Genomic DNA, 16,619 nt, shown 5'->3' with positions numbered 1-16,619 from the left:
GAGCGGAGCGGAGCGAACTCGTCCGCCAGATTTCGTGGGATAGAGCCAACCCGCATCTCCACCGAATATACCTCTCTCTGTCCCCTGCTGCCTCTATCCAAACACTCCAAAAAGAGATCCGACCCATCCGAGTTCGTATCTCGGGAGCCAGGCTCGGGCGGCACTTTTGCACTCCTCTGGCCTGTCCAACAGGAAATGCAGGTATCCAATCAGAGAGAACTTGCATCTACGCAGCCTGGCTGGGACTGGCTGCAAGCATCCAATCAGCCCCTGTCTGTCTCGCAGGATTCGGCCTGCGCGCTGCCCTCTCTAGAAGTACCCTCTCGTCAGGGCTACGCCCATCGCTGACACGCCGTCCCCGTCCGTCACCGCGCCCCACCCCGCTTGCAGGCGCAGGCCTCGAAATGGTAAAACTCCCCGAGAAGAGCTGACAGCTCCGTCCCGTTTCGTTTACCGTTGCAGCCAAACCAGCCGCCGCCAGCCCACCCCAACCACCAGCCCACCAAGGGCCCCCCGGAAGCGGTTCCTCTGCAGTTACTGCAGAGAAGACTCACCGGGTCCCCCCACCCCCGCCAGCGGAAACAACCAACCAAACCCGCGGGAGGGGAGGGCACGCACGCGGCACGCCTGGGGCTCGTGGGTTTCGCCCCCCAGGCCCAGGGTCTCCCGCTCGCCCCCGCCTGCCCTGCGCGCGCTCCACGTGCTCCCGCCGCGGCGCGGAGCGCGCAGCCCAGCTCCAGCGCCAGCGCCGCTGCGGATAAATAAGGACCCCCCTCCCCCAATCCTGCCGAGTCCGGCTCCCGAATCCCGTCCCGCACCGCCCCGATCGAATCCGGTCTCGCTCTCCCGATCGCCCCCTTCGATCTCCTCTCGGATTCCGCGGCTCCTGCAATCCCGTCCCCGGCCGATTCCCCGGCGCCGCCTCTCGGTCGGCCCCCGCCATGGCGGCGGTGGGGCTCCGGATCGGCCCGCTGGGCGGCTGGCCCGTGGGCGAGGAGGACGAGGACAGGCGAGGGGCGGGGGAGGAGGAGGACGACGACGACGAGGACTGGGCGGTCGGGCAGGAGAGGAGGACGACGAGCAGGAGCAGGGGCAAGCGGAAGAGGCCCGCGCCGCGGGGGCGCACGGGAGCCGGGCCGGGGCCCAACAAGCGGCGCCGCGCCGCGGCGCCAGGGCCGCCGCCACCGTCGGGGCGCGCCGCGCCGCGCCCGGAGACCGCCGAGCCTTCGCCGGATGAAGGTGCCAATGCCGCTTCTGCTGCTGCGGCGGCGGCTGCGGCGGCCGCGGTGGAAGACGGGGTGGGGAAGGCGGAGGGGGAGGGCGTGGCTCCGAACGCCGGGGGCAGAGGCCGCGCCGGGAGGGGCAGGAGGTCGTGCCACCAGTGCAAGAGGGCGAGGCAGAGCCCGGCGGAGATGATCAGGTGCGGGCGGTGCGACCAGATGGTCTACTGCGCCCCCTGCGTCAGGAGCAGGTAACGTGCCGCTCCCCCCACCGGTCGCGCGCCTCGCCCCGTCCTGCTCTGTCGCGGAATCGTCAGGGAACCTTGTGATTCTGCAGGTACCCGACGATGTCGGAGGCGGAGGTAAGGGAGCAGTGCCCGTTCTGCCGTGGAGTCTGCAGCTGCACGCGGTGCGCCGCCAAGGATAAGCAGGATGGGCCCGAGGTGATGTTCATGTGGCTTTCTGAGCTCGACACCCGAGTACATACATGCCTCAGCAATTCAGCATGATTTGAAATTTCTGGAATTTGTTTCGGTCCCTTGTTTAGAGAGCATTGCTCTTTGTTGTGACACGACGCGGATGTGTTCAGTTGGATTAGATTGTGATAAGGAGCTCTTTGTTACTGGTACTGTTGAGCTGGAGGTGATGACTTGTTTAGAATTATTTGGAGAAGTTCACTTACATTGTTTATGTGAATTCATAATTGAGTAGTTGACAAAAGAAATCTCAAATTTCAGTCATGGACACTTAATTTCTCGTGCTTCCTTGTTTAGAGAGCATTGTTCTTTGTTCTGGCATGTTGTGGATTTCGTTCCATTCTGCTATGTTGTGACAACCCTTTTTCACTGGGAGTGGGTCAAAGTGTTTGGAGAATTTGACTTGCATAATTTTTTGGAAGGAATCGTCGAGGAAAAAAAAATCTCATTTTCTAGTCACACCTCTTATTTGCTGAGTTCTGAGAATGTTTATTTTCTCCCATTGTAGAGCTCGGTTTTGAAGAAATGCAATAGCAATGGGTCAGCTACAAGAAAAAAGAGGCCCGTTTCTGCAGGTGTGAAGTTACCCAGGGCTCGTAATGTGGCAAGACGGACTAAAGGAGTTAACCACTCCTTTGTGAGGACAAATAGGATGAATGATGCACATGCCATGTTGGATGAGGTGGATACGTCAGATGTGAGCACTGATGAGGTCGATCCTGAAACAAAACGCAAATATGCCAGCTACCTGTTGCACTACCTGTTGCCATGTTTGACACAGATCAACAAGGACCAGATGGAAGAAAGAGAAGTGGAGGCCAGGATTCAAGGTAAAATAGATTGTTATGGAATAACTTACTAGCTACTTGTGGTTTTCAACTGCTTTTTTTTTAAAAAAAATTCATCCCCTCATTTCCCCCAACAGGATTGGAATTGTCAGAACTGAGTGTCAAGAAAGCTGACACCGGGAAGGATGAGAGGGTGTTCTGGTACTGGATGCTGTCAATTATTGAGTAATTTTCATTTTTTTTGGCTAATATTTTTTTCCCTATATGTCTAAAAACTGTTCTGTGAATCAGTGACAATTGCAGCACATCAATATTTGATCTACACAGAAGCTGCCCAAACTGCTCTTACGACTTATGCATCGTCTGTTGTAAGGAGCTTCGTGAACGCCATCTTGAGAGTTCTTGTCAGGAGGCACCGACAAATCATCCTAGAAAAGAATCTGGCTATATGCATGGTGGTGATTCTGATCCCCTGCCCAATTCCAATTTAGTCAAAGAAACAAGTTTGCCTAGTCACCAATCTGAGTATATCAAGTCGGAAGCTGATCCTGATGGAACCATACATTGCCCTCCATCTGAACTTGGTGTGTGTGGCAATGACTGTATGCATGATGGTGATCCTGATCCACCGCTCGATTCCAATTTAATCAATAACAAGAAAACAGATTTGTCTAATCACCAGTCTGAGTCTATCAAGTGGGAAGCTGATCCTGATGGAATCATTCATTGCCCTCCATCTGAACTTGGTGGATGTGGCAACGGTGTTCTTAATTTGAGAGAAATTTTTGAAAAAGATAAGTTAAATAAGCTCGAAATGTTGGCTTTGCAAATGAGCAAGCAGCTACAACCTTCTGATATCATCAGTACAGATACATGCGAATGCTCATGTTCAGCTAATCATGAAAATTCAAGGAAAGCTGCCACCAGAGAAAATTCAACAGATAACTGCATATATTGTCCCATATCAGATGACAGGAAGCCAGATGATCTCAAGCACTTCCAGAAGCACTGGGTGAAAGGAGAACCTGTAATTGTGCAAGGGGTACTCAAGAAAATGTCTCATTTGAGGTGGGAGCCACCAGATATGTGGTCTAAAGTACATGGCACCAATACTAGTTCTGAGATGAAAATGGTGAAAGCCATTGACTGTCTGTCTTGCTGCGAGGTTAGGGCAACACATTCCTCCAACTGCAAATCTATGCTACATTAGTTAATCTGTTAGAGATGTAAACTGTGGTTTATTATGAAACTAACTAGCATTTACACGGCTGTTACTTTTTATTTCTGTGGCATAGTTGGATGCATATCTATTTATTACCCACAGAATTATAGGTGTTTGGATGGTCACCTGGCAAAAAGGTCAACTAGGTTAAATATCCAAACACATTTGTAGTCTAGGAGACTACAAATAGAGTCCAAGCTTAGGTTGCGTGTTTGAGAAAAATAAAATGAAGGATTCAAATTCTGAAGGGACATGGGATAGATGCAAATTTTATTCTTCAAATGGTTATTGTCTTAGTGGATTGAAAGACTCCGATCAGTTGAGTTATTTTTTTTCCTTTTACCATAATCAACTGAGAAACATAATCTATTTGTTTGTATATACAGATCGAGATATGCACCAATGACTTTTTCAAAGGGTATTATAATGGTCGGCATTATCACAATCTTTGGCCTGAAATGCTTAAATTAAAGGATTGGCCTACTTCAAACCACTTCGAAAATATTTTGCCTTCCCATGGAAGGAAATACATCAATTCCTTGCCATTTCAACCATACACAAATTTGAAATCTGGCTTGCTAAATGTCTCTGCGTTGCTTCCTGGTGACATCTTAAAGCTTGACATGGGCCCAAAATCATATATAGCTTATGGCTATGCACAGGAACTAGGCAGAGGAGATTCTGTTACAAAGCTTCATTGTGATTTGTCTGATGCGGTAAGTAAATAATTTACACTATTGGTATTGAGAACGCCTTATCCAAATCCATCCATTGGACATAGTTATATCATACTGGACTGTTGATCAAGTCCTCGAATGTTTTTTTTTCTCTGTTGAGACGAGGCGTCTTCATGAAGAGAAGGCCTTCATACTTGCCTACATGATAGAACCTTTTTTTTTCATCTTTTAATGCTGGCTTGATCTATGAAATTTTTTTAATCCAATAGAGTAGAGAATGCTTAGAATCTCGCTATAAAGTTGTTTTCTGTTAACTCTGTAATGTTATTTCTGTTGTCAGGTCAATGTTTTGATGCATACTTGTAAAGTTCATCACTCTGAAGAACAACAACAGGAGATAAGAAACTTGAAAAGAAGACATACAGAACAGGATAAAAAGGAGAACGTAGCAATAGATGGAAATGATACAAGCATGGAGCATTCAGATATATCCCATGTTTACTGCACAGATGATGGGGGAGGTGCACTATGGGATATTTTCAGGAGGGAGGATGTTGGAAAACTAAAAGAATACCTCATAAAACATTCCAAAGAATTCCGCCATTTTTACTGTTCTCCAGTTGAAAAGGTTAGTGTCAGTTTGATCTCTGAATGAGCTTGTGCAAAGCATAGTTTATCATTTTGTGACACTTGCTTTCAATGCAGACTTTTAACCCTGTGCATGATGAAACATTTTATCTAACAAACAAACACAAGAGGAAGCTCAAAGAGGAGTATGGTGAGTTGCCTTATTTATTTATTTATTTATTTATTTTTTAAAAAATCCTTTGGTGCAAATGGTTACAGTGTTCAGTGCTAAAAGTTTTGAACTTTTGATATGATGTTGTAGGAATCGAACCATGGACGTTTGTACAAAGACTTGGAGAAGCGGTTTTCATACCCGCGGGGTGTCCTCATCAAGTACGGAATCTCAAGGTGAACTTGCCAATGCGTTATTGCAATACCCAGTTTCAAATTCTGCAGATGACGACTGGGAGAAATTCTATCAAATCTGACATGATCTGCATCTGAATGTATAATAATTTTACCTATGCAGTCTTGCACCAAGATTGCTCTGGACTTTGTATCTCCAGAGAACATTCAGCAATGTCTTAGCTTAACGGAGGATTTCCGCAGGCTTCCAAAGAAGCACAGGGCCAAAGAAGATAAACTAGAGGTACGGACTTTTCAATACATGACCGTGTTGATTTTTTTTTTTGTAAAACTAGCGGAGATGGCACGTATTTAATTTTCTTTCCATCGAGCAATAATGTTTTTTTATTCCAAAAATAATACACGTCTTTCTTTTCCTTTCATAAAAAAATGATGTCAATTATTATCCTTCCAAAATAAATAACGACGCAAATTATGGGTGAGTGCATGAAAAGGAAAATAGAGTGTGTGACAAAGGAAAGTAATATGTGGGTACAAAAAGTGGGTAGATGAATACTTGGTGTAAAAAGTATTAGAGTTTTGGTGGAAATATTTTCCTTCTATCAATTTCCCGAGACCTGCTAACACACCATCCACACTACCCGATGTGTACAAGTTCCAAGAAAAAAATTGAACTAAAATTGTAGTTCAAAAGGAAAGATCAATATAAGATTAGGCGCCGATTTAGGATCAACACACGAACACACTTGAACGTGCAGCACACAGCGACGCCTCTTACAATGCTGCTTCACCAACGGTGCTGCTTCACCAACGGATCAGACGGTATGCTTGATCGGTCAGACCGGTCTCGCGGCAGCCCGACAAAGATCCAACGAATGCCCGTCCGGGAGGGACCCTGTCGGGGCAGGCACACCTTGGATTGCCATAGGTTCAGCAGGGCAGTTAGGGCATTCTCAAACGCCATGGAGACGAAGTAAGGATAGTATGTCAAGATTGGAAAAGCTAGGGTAAAGAAAAAAAGTAAAGATGATAAAAAGTAGTAGATTGGTTTGTATTTGATCGACTGGATACCCTCAATCGGCTGTGATTCTTTATATTTATAGGGTGGAGAGGTCTTGTCCCGTACAGAATCCTTTTACAGATTTAAAGCTATAAAAATCTTTAATTTTCATTGGACTCTAAGCGGACGGGTGAGACGGCCTCGGCATATGCCATGTCCGGAGTATCCGAACTTATATCCAGAGTATCCAGGTTGAAGATCGGATGTCCGAATAGGCGTTTGGAGTGTTTGGAGTATCCGAGCATTCACCCGGAGTTTTCAATTTCCTTAATCTATCTGCCAATTTTGATCATCAACACCATTCATATTTCTTTTAAATAATATGATAGGATTTCATTAGGAGTAGATAGTTAATAAATACACTCTTGATAATGGACAAACATAAGATGTAGGCCCAGTTTGGGCACGCTTATAATCTGCTTACTGGCAGAAATAAGCGAGAATTTCATCCAAACGACTTGATTATTTTTTGCTTATCTGGTAAGCTGCTTACCAAAGAATCACGGAAATAACGTGGAGCCGATTTCCTCCGGCACGGTCCCGAGCCCGCGTATCTAGTAATCGAGGGGTGTCTACTCGCCTATCCTTGCCTCTCCCCAGTCTCCCGCCGACCCTCCCCGTGCGCCGCCTCTCTCCCTACCTTTGCCACAGCTCGACAACGCCGCCGTCCTTCAGGTGCTTTGATTCGGGCCATTCTAATTTACGTGCGACCGTACGGAAGCCTCCGTACAGTCGATTCCGACCAATTTTTTCTTTCCTTTTTTAGTAACTTTTTGTTGTTTTGTGATAAATAATTTTCAAAAGAAAAAATTTTGAGTAGAGAAAAGGAAAAAATTTGATGAGAAAAAGTTTGGAACAGAAAATTTTCATTATAATTGGAAAAAAATTAAAAGAAAAAATTTGCATCCAAAATCTAAACTAAAAAGTTTGAATTTTTTTAAGAAAAATATTTTGAAGAGAAGAAAAAGGAAAATTTGATGAAAAAAAGTTTGAAACAAAAAATTTGAGAAAATAATTTAAAAAAATTCAAAGAAAAACTTTGGCATCCAAATCTAAACTAGAAAGTTTGGGGAAAAGTTTTGTAAAAAAATTTTTTGCATACAAAACTCGAAAAAGAAAAAAAAAGAAAAAGAAAAAGCAGACGAGGAGCTCGCCGCCGCCTCCGCCACTGGCCCACTGCGGCGCCTTCCCGCCACCAGCCCCGCCTCGTCGCCTGCCGCGCCTCGCCGCAGCCGCCGCGCCTCCCTGTCGCTGTGCGCCACCCCGCCGCCACCGCTCCTCTTGGGGAGTGTGCTGACGCTGCTGCTACGGGCAAATGCGCCACCGCCGTCGCCGCCAGGGAGCTCTCCCAGTGGCCCTCCGACGCACCCCTGCGCGCTCGAGCGAGAGCCTTCGGGAAAGAGAAGGCGCTCGCCGCTGGGATTTGGATCTGAGCAGAACGAATCGGCGGTTGGGGCTCGATGGCTCCCTTACTCGATCACTCTAGCGACCGGCGGGTAGCACCAGCACCTTGCATCCTCATCTCCATTGGCTATTGCGGTTACATTCTCTCGGCGGTTACATTTGAGGTTACATTTATTGAGAGAGAATTCTTTAGTAGAAGGGAAAGATGAGGACCTCGTCAATCTCTTCCAATAAAAGTGATCATAGGATTATATTGCAGTAGCCTTTACTGTTTTGTAATACTCTTTAATTATCATGTTTAGAACTTGTATTTTGAATATTATTATGAATTTGTTATGTTTATTATAATTTATCATTCATTATATTGCGTATTTGCTTCAAAACAAAATTATATGCGGCATACTCAGCCGTAAATTTCTGGCTCGGCCATTGATCTCATAGACACAAATTATTGGACCTCATCAAAAGAGATAGCTGTCCAACAACCCATCCACATATATAGATGCTAGCTAAAAGATCAAAATGCTCTTATATGATGCACTCAATCTAAATACCCTTGGGTAAAACTGTTCAAATTTTTACCGGGTAAAATTGTCTAAATTTTTATCAGACTCCAACTTCATGACTCTGCCTCGCCTCGACGCAAGCTTCGCAATGGCACCATGTCCATCATAACTATCCGGCCGCACCAGACACCCCTCTGATTTTGAGGTCAAACGAGTCAAACCGTCTGGCACACTCTCCTGGCAACTCACCGATGTCGATGCGAGTCCAGCCTCGTCACACTTTGACGTCTTTAAATCTTTTGCGCTCCCACTGCATAGTCAGCTTTGGGCTAGCGCGGGTGGTGCAACCGCCCCGGGTCCCAAAAGTTTGGGCCCCATCTAGAGATATATGTATTATTATATTAACTAAGATCTGGTTCTTTTAGAATTCCAGTCCATTGAAGTCCAATTATGAAAACAGCCTAAGCAGGCCTAAACGAGAGGGCAAAGCCCACTTCCAAGAATCCCACGAGGCCACCAATTGCAGTTCCAAGTCACGTACAGGAACACCAATCGCTTGGCTGCTCGATGCCCCCGTTCGCCCCGACTCGCCGTTCGCCCAATTTGGAAGACCAATCGTCATGTCGTCGGACGATTATGGTCAACAGGGCCTCCATTTTTTTCCACCCCGGGCCACCAAAAGGTCAGGGTCGGCCGTGGTGCTAGATAGTGGCGTTGAGATTTTAGTCCTTCATGTCGGTGGAGGGTGGATCCACCACCCAATGACCCGACGACCCTGGGCAGCCGCCCAGGCTCGTAACTCATACACAAAAAGGTGTGGTTGATTCCTAGGAAGAAGTAGGGTAGGATTATATATTTTTCACGTGCTTTCGTATGTTTAATCGGCAAACGAGATGGCTTGGGAAGTCTGAGCGGCCGCAAAGAAGGCGGCAGCGGGGCTCGACATCCCCACTTTCTCTCATTTCCTCCCCTCGCTCTCTTGGTGGCTGCCCGCTATTGGCGGTCGATTCCGATGATTTTTTACCAAGTTTCACGAGTTTTGGTGAGTATTCAAATGCAGGAATAATCTTACTGAATTTAGCTGAACTAACAAGTTCCACGAGTTTTGGTGAGTATTCAAATGCAGGAACAAAGTATGTGAAAGAAGGTCGAAATGAGAGAAAAACCCAAGCCATCCGGCCTATGCACTATGGATTCAGGTGCTCAAACTTTGCTAGAGTGCTTGGCAACTCAAATCAAAGCAAGAACAACTTGCACCCATCCATGACTCACATTCTACGGTCGAAAGGCTTGAACCATGGATGAATGGGCCCACATGCAGTGCCTAATCAAACTTCAGGCTTGTGACCAACTTGAAGAAGGGCATCCAATGGTTGATTGACACGTCGGTGCAACGGAGGACCATAATTGTGACAGAGACGGGCCGTCCGGTCTACTAACAACTCGGCTTCAGACGAACGCAAATGTTACCAACCTCCAAGAGCAATCGGGCGTATCCAAGACGAAGTCGGTGGAAAACCGACGGCACCCATAGGCCAGCCGACCTAACGGAGGTCGGCCAGCCCCACTTTTCAGCCTCCTAAGGTGTCAGCCTTCGCGTGGAAGTTAATCTACTTGAATTACCTACTTACAAACGACCGTCAGTTATCGACCTTCTAAGAGCTATAAATAGCAGCCCTTACCATTTGAAAAGAAGAGTCTCTTGCTTAGTTCACTACTTTAGTAGAATAGGGAGAGTGTGAGGTGAGAGTTTTCGTGAAAGCCAAGCTAATGGAGTGGTGCTGAGTTCTATCAGTCTTACTCCATTTTGTATCCGCCTCGGAGAAATATATCTTTGAGTAAGTTCCTCGTATTTCTTCAGTATCTCGCTAGTTTTACTTTTTACTTTAATTACTTGTTAGTTCGCTTCCCTTGATATGTGGGATCTTGAGTTTGCGTAAGTAGCAAGTATTACTTATCTGAGGTTGCTTTCTGCCTAAGTACACGGTAGAAGTAAGTAACTCGATAGTCGTAGGCGTGGTGCCTAGGCTTGGTTAGTTTTCTCAGATTGCGTTCCACTCCACGATACCGCAGTGGTAGGCGGCAGGTGGTGACAGCCATATCTGTCCTTTGTAGTTTACTATGTTCGTGTGTTTTTATAGCAGTAGTAGCATGTTGCCGTTGGACTCCTCTCTAATCCATTTCTGAAGTTCTTCCTCTTTCAGCCGCTGAAGCAGATCAAGTTAGTGAAAAGCAAGTTATCTAAGTAATGAGTAAGACTATCTGAAGTCAGACACTCTTTCCTCTTATCCCTTTTCCCTGGTTGCTCCGGTTGGATCGTTTTAGGACTAGTTGTCCCAAGTAAACTTCCTAGTGAAAGCTGCAATTCGGTGTGCTTGCCGAGTAATTCATTTTAGCTAAGGAGTGCCAACACCCGCCCATGGCGGCTGCGGGCTGACACCATCAACCCGCAGGCGGATCCGCACCCTCGGCGGCCGAATTTGCTCTCTCGGGGCCTTGGCTCGGCGGGGCAGGCGAGCGGCGATACCGGCGATCTGAGCGCGGCGGCCTGGACACAGCGGCGGCGATGCCTAACTTGGTCGGCACGCAGCGGGAAGCGGCGGCGGCTCCCGTGGCTGTGCACGGTTGGGACACGGAGACGATGACATACGCTCTCTGTGGCCGCAGGGGTGTGGCCGCAGCAACCCCGCTATTGGCGTGACTGGGGTGCTACGGCGGTGGCTTCCGCAGCCAGTGCGACTGTTGGGGCCTGGCTGTGGCGTATCATGCGGCGACGGCGGTGTCACGTTCGCGGCGGCAGCTAACGCGGCTTGGCCCGACATCGGTGTTTGCGGCTGCCACGGCCTACTGCGGCGGTGACGTGGTTGATGCGTCGATGATCCAACTTTGGCTTCTGGCGGCGTCTTGTCAACCTGCGTTGACATCGGTTTGCTCGGACGTATGCTAGCGTTGCCATGGTGGCGTCGTTGGCTACAGCCGTACGGAGGCTCACGAGAAACACCATGGTGGTGGGGTTGGTAATGCCGGCCGTCTCTTTTCATAGTGGTGACGATGCGAGTGAAAATCCATTCCTTCTTGGGATGACGTCAACGTCCCCATAGTGGCGTCATTGGCTACAGCCGTACAGAGGCTCACCAAAAACACCATGGTGGTGGGGCTGGTAACGCCGGTCGTCTCTTTTCATAGTGGTGACGATGCAATTGAAAATCCATCCCTCCTTGGGACGGCGTCGATGGCGCCATTTTCTTCCTATATGCGACAGTGGCGGATCCAGGATTTGAATTTAGGGTATGCCTAGTTAAAACTTCAAGATGCAAAATGGTATAATTCAGTATACAATTAGGTAACATAACTATAAGAGTTTTCAAATAATTATGGATAGTAAAGGAAATCAACTAGTAAAGAAAAGATTGCTCAAATTTTGGATAGTCCTAGGCCTATATGGCCTACCCACTGAGTCCGCCACTGATAGGCGACGTCGAGCAACTCTAGCACGAACCTTGGCTGCTGTCTGAGGCAAACGACTTGGCTTTCTTTGGCGTTGGCAACTTCCGCAAGGGCATTTTTTTCTCTTTTCCTTCCTTTCTCTTTTCTTTTTTCAGAAAAAAGGAGTTAGACTTGTTCTGGCTTTAGCACCGTTAATTTTATTACATAATAAATTTATAAAAATTTGAATACATATACTAAGTTGAGGTTTTGAATCTTGAGTGCGTAGATTCCACCGTAAAGAAGCATATAACCAAATAAGCACTTTCAGTTCATAGAAACATGATATATGTGGAACTAGATTATTCAGGCGTTCATGACTCAACAATTCAGGTAGCTTTTTTTATATATAGGTTGGGCACCGCACTAGCTAACTTATAGACAAAACACGAGGAAACAAATCGTGCTAACAAATAGGATCCCTTCCCAGTAATCTAACCTGGTAGCTCAGATACCAACCATCATCTCTCTTATAAAACAATGGGCTAATACACTAACGACTCTTGACGAGAAGGTTATGCTTTCCACACTTTTACCGTTAGCCATTGTATTTTACCTGCAAAAATATTGCATCAAGAAATGTGAGCTACCACTGAGTTTTGTTTTTACCTCTTCATGGCTGCAGGTGAAGAAGATGATCGTCTATGCCGTCGAGCATGCTTTGCAGGTTCTGAAGGACCCTTGCTCATCACCGGAGCCGGAGGCCGCCTCACATTGTTTGCGAGACAGCAAAGGAGATGACGAATCGTGTGCGCTGGAGAATGTACAGTAGCTAGGTTTGTTGTCACAAATAATCTGAGAAGGGTAGATTTTCCAGATGTTGCATACTTGTATTCCTAGAGAGCTTGGTGTACCGAAAAAAGAAATGATTCTCTTTATGCCATAAGGTATTTGTAAAATACAGTAATAATTATGATAGCATAATTTTACTCTTTTGCTTAGAAAAAAAGGAGGCTGCCCTCCCGATAGGACTCGGTCAAAAACCCTCCACTCCCCGAACCAACGTTATCTCTTCCTCCGCCCGAGTGAAAAAAATAAAGAAAGTCCTACGTCTTCCTCCACCTGCCTTGTCCTGTGCCGACCTCCCCCTCGCTAGCATCGAACTGCCCTCTCCTTCTCCTTCCCCCTTTCCTCCCCCTCCTCCACCCACGTACCTCCGCCCCTACTGCCGCCATCCTCGTTGGCGTCGACCCCCCCCCTCCCCCCACAACGAGGACTGCCCTCCTTTACCCATCCCCTCTCCCCTCCCTTTGCCCCTTCCTTTGCCCATGCGTCTCCGCCCCTGCCGTCGGCACCTTCTGTCCACCGGTTGTCCACCACCACCCAGCCGGCGGGGCCATCGCCGATGACACCCTGCCTTAGGGGCGGAGCCAGAAAGTTGATTTTTTTCATTATTAGGGGGGACTAACCATACAAATTTATATAAAAATTTAATTTTCTAATGTAAATTTGGGGACCAGGGGGCCTCCCCCGTCTCCGCCCCTGCCCTGCCTCCTCCGTCGGGCCGACTGCCGCTCATAGTCAACCCTATAAGGCCACCGGCCATGGAGCCCTCCCCACAGCCCCAATCCCGGAAACCCCAGAACCCTAACCCTGCTTGCCCCCGCCACCGACCGCCCCGCCCACCTCGTGTGCAGATAACAGAGTTGTTATAGTATCAAGTGCCACAAGTTATTATAGTATAAAATATATGCATATAACAGAGTTGTAATATAATAAGATTGGTAAAAGCAAGCATCAGGTGCACGTGCCCACAAACTTATGGCATCCATCAGAATGGCCTAGACGCCTAGTGATAAGGTGAGGATACATCTGCATGTGCCGTATGTTTCAGCTTGCAGTTAATGGATTGCAGCTTAAGGGGGACATGACTGTAACAATATATCGAATGAGATTATTACATTCTTACAGATTGTAACAGCCTTTAAAATACAATCCACAATACTCCTTCTATTTTTATTTACTTGATGTATTAGATTTGTCATAAGTCAAACTTAGTCAACTTTAACCAAATTTATAGAAAAAAAAGTAATAATCTTTACAATACCAAATTTGTTTCATTGAATCTACCATGAAATATAGTGCATATGTTGGGTAGTATAGTTGTTGCTATGTTTTTCTATAGATTTGGTCAAAGTTGGCTAAGTTTGACTTAAGACAAACCTAATACGACATGTAAATAAAATTAGAGGGAGGATGCAAGTCTTGGTCATCTCTTACTTGCAGTAAATCCAATTAGGGCTAATTAGTTGAGCAGCGATTAGATCATTGCTCTTTTGCACTTGATACTATATTTTCTGAAGAAAAGCTACATATTTTTCAAAAAAAAAAACTCGTTGCTACTCCTATACCTTACAACTAGGTTGGAGTAAGGGGTGGGCATCTGCAACAAGACCACTTATTGTGGGTATCTCAAAATCCAAGTGACATATGGAGTGGTTTTGCTATTTATCTATATAAAAAGTTACAAAAAATAATAACGTGAAAAAACCAATATGAACGATGTATGGACAAAAACCAAATGTTTGTGAACCTATAAAACAAATTTTGTATCTCCTCCATCTCAAAAGTAAAAACAAAATCTATTTCTAGCCCAAAAAATAATCCTAATAAACCAGTTTATAGGTTCGTCCTTGAGTGTCACTCGTTGAGGGGTGTAAATAGTACGGATATTATCCATCCTTATCCCATTTTATATTCGATGGGAAGCCTTCATCAGTATCAGAGTCCGGATATTCAGTGCTCGACGTTAATCCAGATACTCACAAAGTCACATGTAGATGATGTTGATATTCCATTCATATCTTATCTGACATATATACGCACCCGATTTTGAATTCGATAAAACAATCTTTAAAAGATCTAAAATGGGGGGATTTTTGCCCCCACATTGAGCCACGTCAGCCGGAATATCCCGGCCGTTGGATCGTGTGTGAATGGCTCGGATTATCTGGAAGGCTCGGCAATTTTATAAAAAACTCCTCGAACTTTATCAAAATTAATATATAGGTCAACCCACACTCAGTTAATTTTATAGAAACCCCTTAAACTTTGCAGAAATAGCATTTGCTCAAGCCACCTCGCAAACAGTTTTACAGCAACCCCTCGAGCTTTATAGAAATACAATTTGAGCCACGACATCCGTAATATCCCGGCCGTCAGATCGCGCGTGGATGACTCGGATTATCTGAAAGGCTCAGCAATTTTATAAAAACCCTCTTGAACTTTATTAAAATTAATATGTAGTCCAACCCATACTCAGTTAATTTTATAGAAACCCCCTTGAGCTTCGCTGAAATAATATTTGCTCAAGCCTGCTCTCAAACAGTTTTACGGTAACCCCCTCGAGCTTCATATAAATACAATTTTAATCAAGCCAATTCTCAGGCAGTTTTATGGAAACCACCGCTAACTTTGAATGAATACTAGTAGGGCTGCCAATTTTACAAAACCCCCTCAAACTTTATCGAAATTAAACTATAGTCCAACCACTCCTCCGACAATTTACTAAACCACCCCCTCCCCCAGGTTTTCATAAATACCATTTATTCAAGCCACCTCTCCAGCAATTTTACGACAACTCTCTCGATCCAGCCACCTCTCGGGTAATTTTATGACAACCAACCCACGATCCATGCATTTTTTACAAACCCAAGCTCTACAGCAATTAACCCATGCTCCACAGACTTTTACAAAAAAAGCTCTAAACTTCTAAAAATGTACCCACAGCACGAAACTTTGCAAAAAAGACCCATAGATTCATGACGATCAACCCACGGCTCCTGCATTCTAACTAAATAATAATACACTAAAGTTTCTATAAATTAATCCACAACCTAAAATTTCATGAAAAACATTCCCAGCCTTCGTACCAATCACTGGGCTATAGGTCATGGCGCGGCAACACCGCGCCAGTCTTTCTAGTAACTATCTATTTTCATATCTGCAGGTATCCATCATTATACGATCCATTTGCACCTGTAGCCACAGTTTCGCACACCACTACTCATTCATCCAATCATATGAACTTTCAAAGACAAGTTTTAGAGAGGGGATATAAGATTGATAGGGGACAGAGGTCTTTTTCTCATGATGCTAAGCTGCCGAAGATTTGAATAATTGATATGCCTAGGATTTCACTTTTCCCTAGTAAATCTAGACAAACTTAAACATTTGGCTCTTCAATTAGAAAATTTGATGAAGAAAACAACAAAACAGAAAGGAAAAAGAGGAGAAAAATAGACACTCAAGAAAAGTGGTCAAAGGTATACATATCCATCTTCCAATCCAAGTGCTGACTTTTCCATATGACTACTAGTAAATGAAAAGAGGGGAGTGGAGAACAGCAAACAAAAGATGTGACCCTCCAATCCAAAAAGCGAAGATCAATTTATTGCAAGAGAAGGGTAGGCATACCTTCAGATCGGAGTCACGGGCCCTGTCGAATTCCAGATCCCAAAACGCAAGATGAAGCAACGGGTTCGTTGGGGTCGATGGCTTTTATATAGGCCTCTTGCAGCCTTGCCCACCCGTTAGGAAAGCAGATCTCGCTTTGGAATGAAATTCCCAAAAAACCCTGGGTCAGTCATAGATAAAAAGGCAACCATTGAGCGAACCCCACGACTCCACATCATCCCGTATTCTCAGCGCGTGAGGTGCGGCGTAAATTCTGGTCGTCATAAAGATCGCTTGCGAAGCTTTCTTTTTTTATGTATATGTAATTATGTAAAAAAAAGTTGTAATATTGGGCCTGACGTGGGCCTGGACTACTCCGAAGCACCGTATTGGGCCCCAGGACCGCACGAAGAAGACACCAGCCAGCACTACTGCACCAGGGCTAATTTAGT

General features: G+C 45.8%; 1 protein-coding gene and 1 long non-coding RNA gene across 3 annotated transcripts; one reads left to right on the top strand and one right to left on the bottom strand.

The window, feature by feature from the left end:
* The first annotated feature begins 695 nt into the window (after window positions 1-695).
* LOC120678814 (lysine-specific demethylase JMJ25-like) lies at window positions 696-12,721 on the top strand. 2 transcript variants are annotated; one of them, XM_039960200.1, is made up of 11 exons: window positions 696-1,471; window positions 1,558-1,663; window positions 2,205-2,526; window positions 2,622-2,685; window positions 2,776-3,649; window positions 4,093-4,422; window positions 4,724-5,011; window positions 5,089-5,161; window positions 5,273-5,358; window positions 5,480-5,599; window positions 12,398-12,721. In XM_039960200.1, the coding sequence occupies exons 1-11, from the start codon at window positions 942-944 to the stop codon at window positions 12,542-12,544; spliced, it is 2,940 nt and encodes a 979-aa protein (XP_039816134.1). In that variant the 5' UTR covers window positions 696-941; the 3' UTR covers window positions 12,545-12,721. The 2 variants fall into 2 exon arrangements, with proteins under 2 accessions (XP_039816134.1, XP_039816141.1); XM_039960207.1 differs by lacking the exon at window positions 12,398-12,721 and adding an exon at window positions 8,391-10,138 and having other exon boundaries at window positions 699-1,471.
* On the bottom strand, window positions 11,601-16,313 carry LOC120678825. Its single transcript, XR_005676824.1, has 2 exons — window positions 16,189-16,313; window positions 11,601-12,526 (listed from the first exon to the last, which is right to left on the bottom strand). It is a non-coding gene; the product is annotated as an uncharacterized LOC120678825 (long non-coding RNA).
* Between the last annotated feature and the right edge of the window lie 306 nt (window positions 16,314-16,619).

The sequence above is a fragment of the Panicum virgatum genome, chromosome 2K (genome assembly GCF_016808335.1).
Source record: "Panicum virgatum strain AP13 chromosome 2K, P.virgatum_v5, whole genome shotgun sequence".
In the NCBI taxonomy this organism is placed as follows: Eukaryota; Viridiplantae; Streptophyta; class Magnoliopsida; order Poales; family Poaceae; genus Panicum; species Panicum virgatum.
The sequence above is the reverse complement of the archived record's forward strand: the minus strand, read 5'-3'. Positions and strand labels throughout refer to the sequence as shown.

Bases quoted from the DNA above. Each gene is read 5' to 3' on its own strand.
- LOC120678814 (XM_039960200.1), top strand. From the start codon at position 942: ATGGCGGCGGTGGGGCTCCGGATCGGCCCGCTGGGCGGCTGGCCCGTG. The intron at 5,162-5,272 runs GTGAGTTGCCTT...ATGATGTTGTAG, and splicing joins GAAGCTCAAAGAGGAGTATG to GAATCGAACCATGGACGTTT. The intron at 5,359-5,479 runs GTGAACTTGCCA...TTACCTATGCAG, and splicing joins ATCAAGTACGGAATCTCAAG to TCTTGCACCAAGATTGCTCT.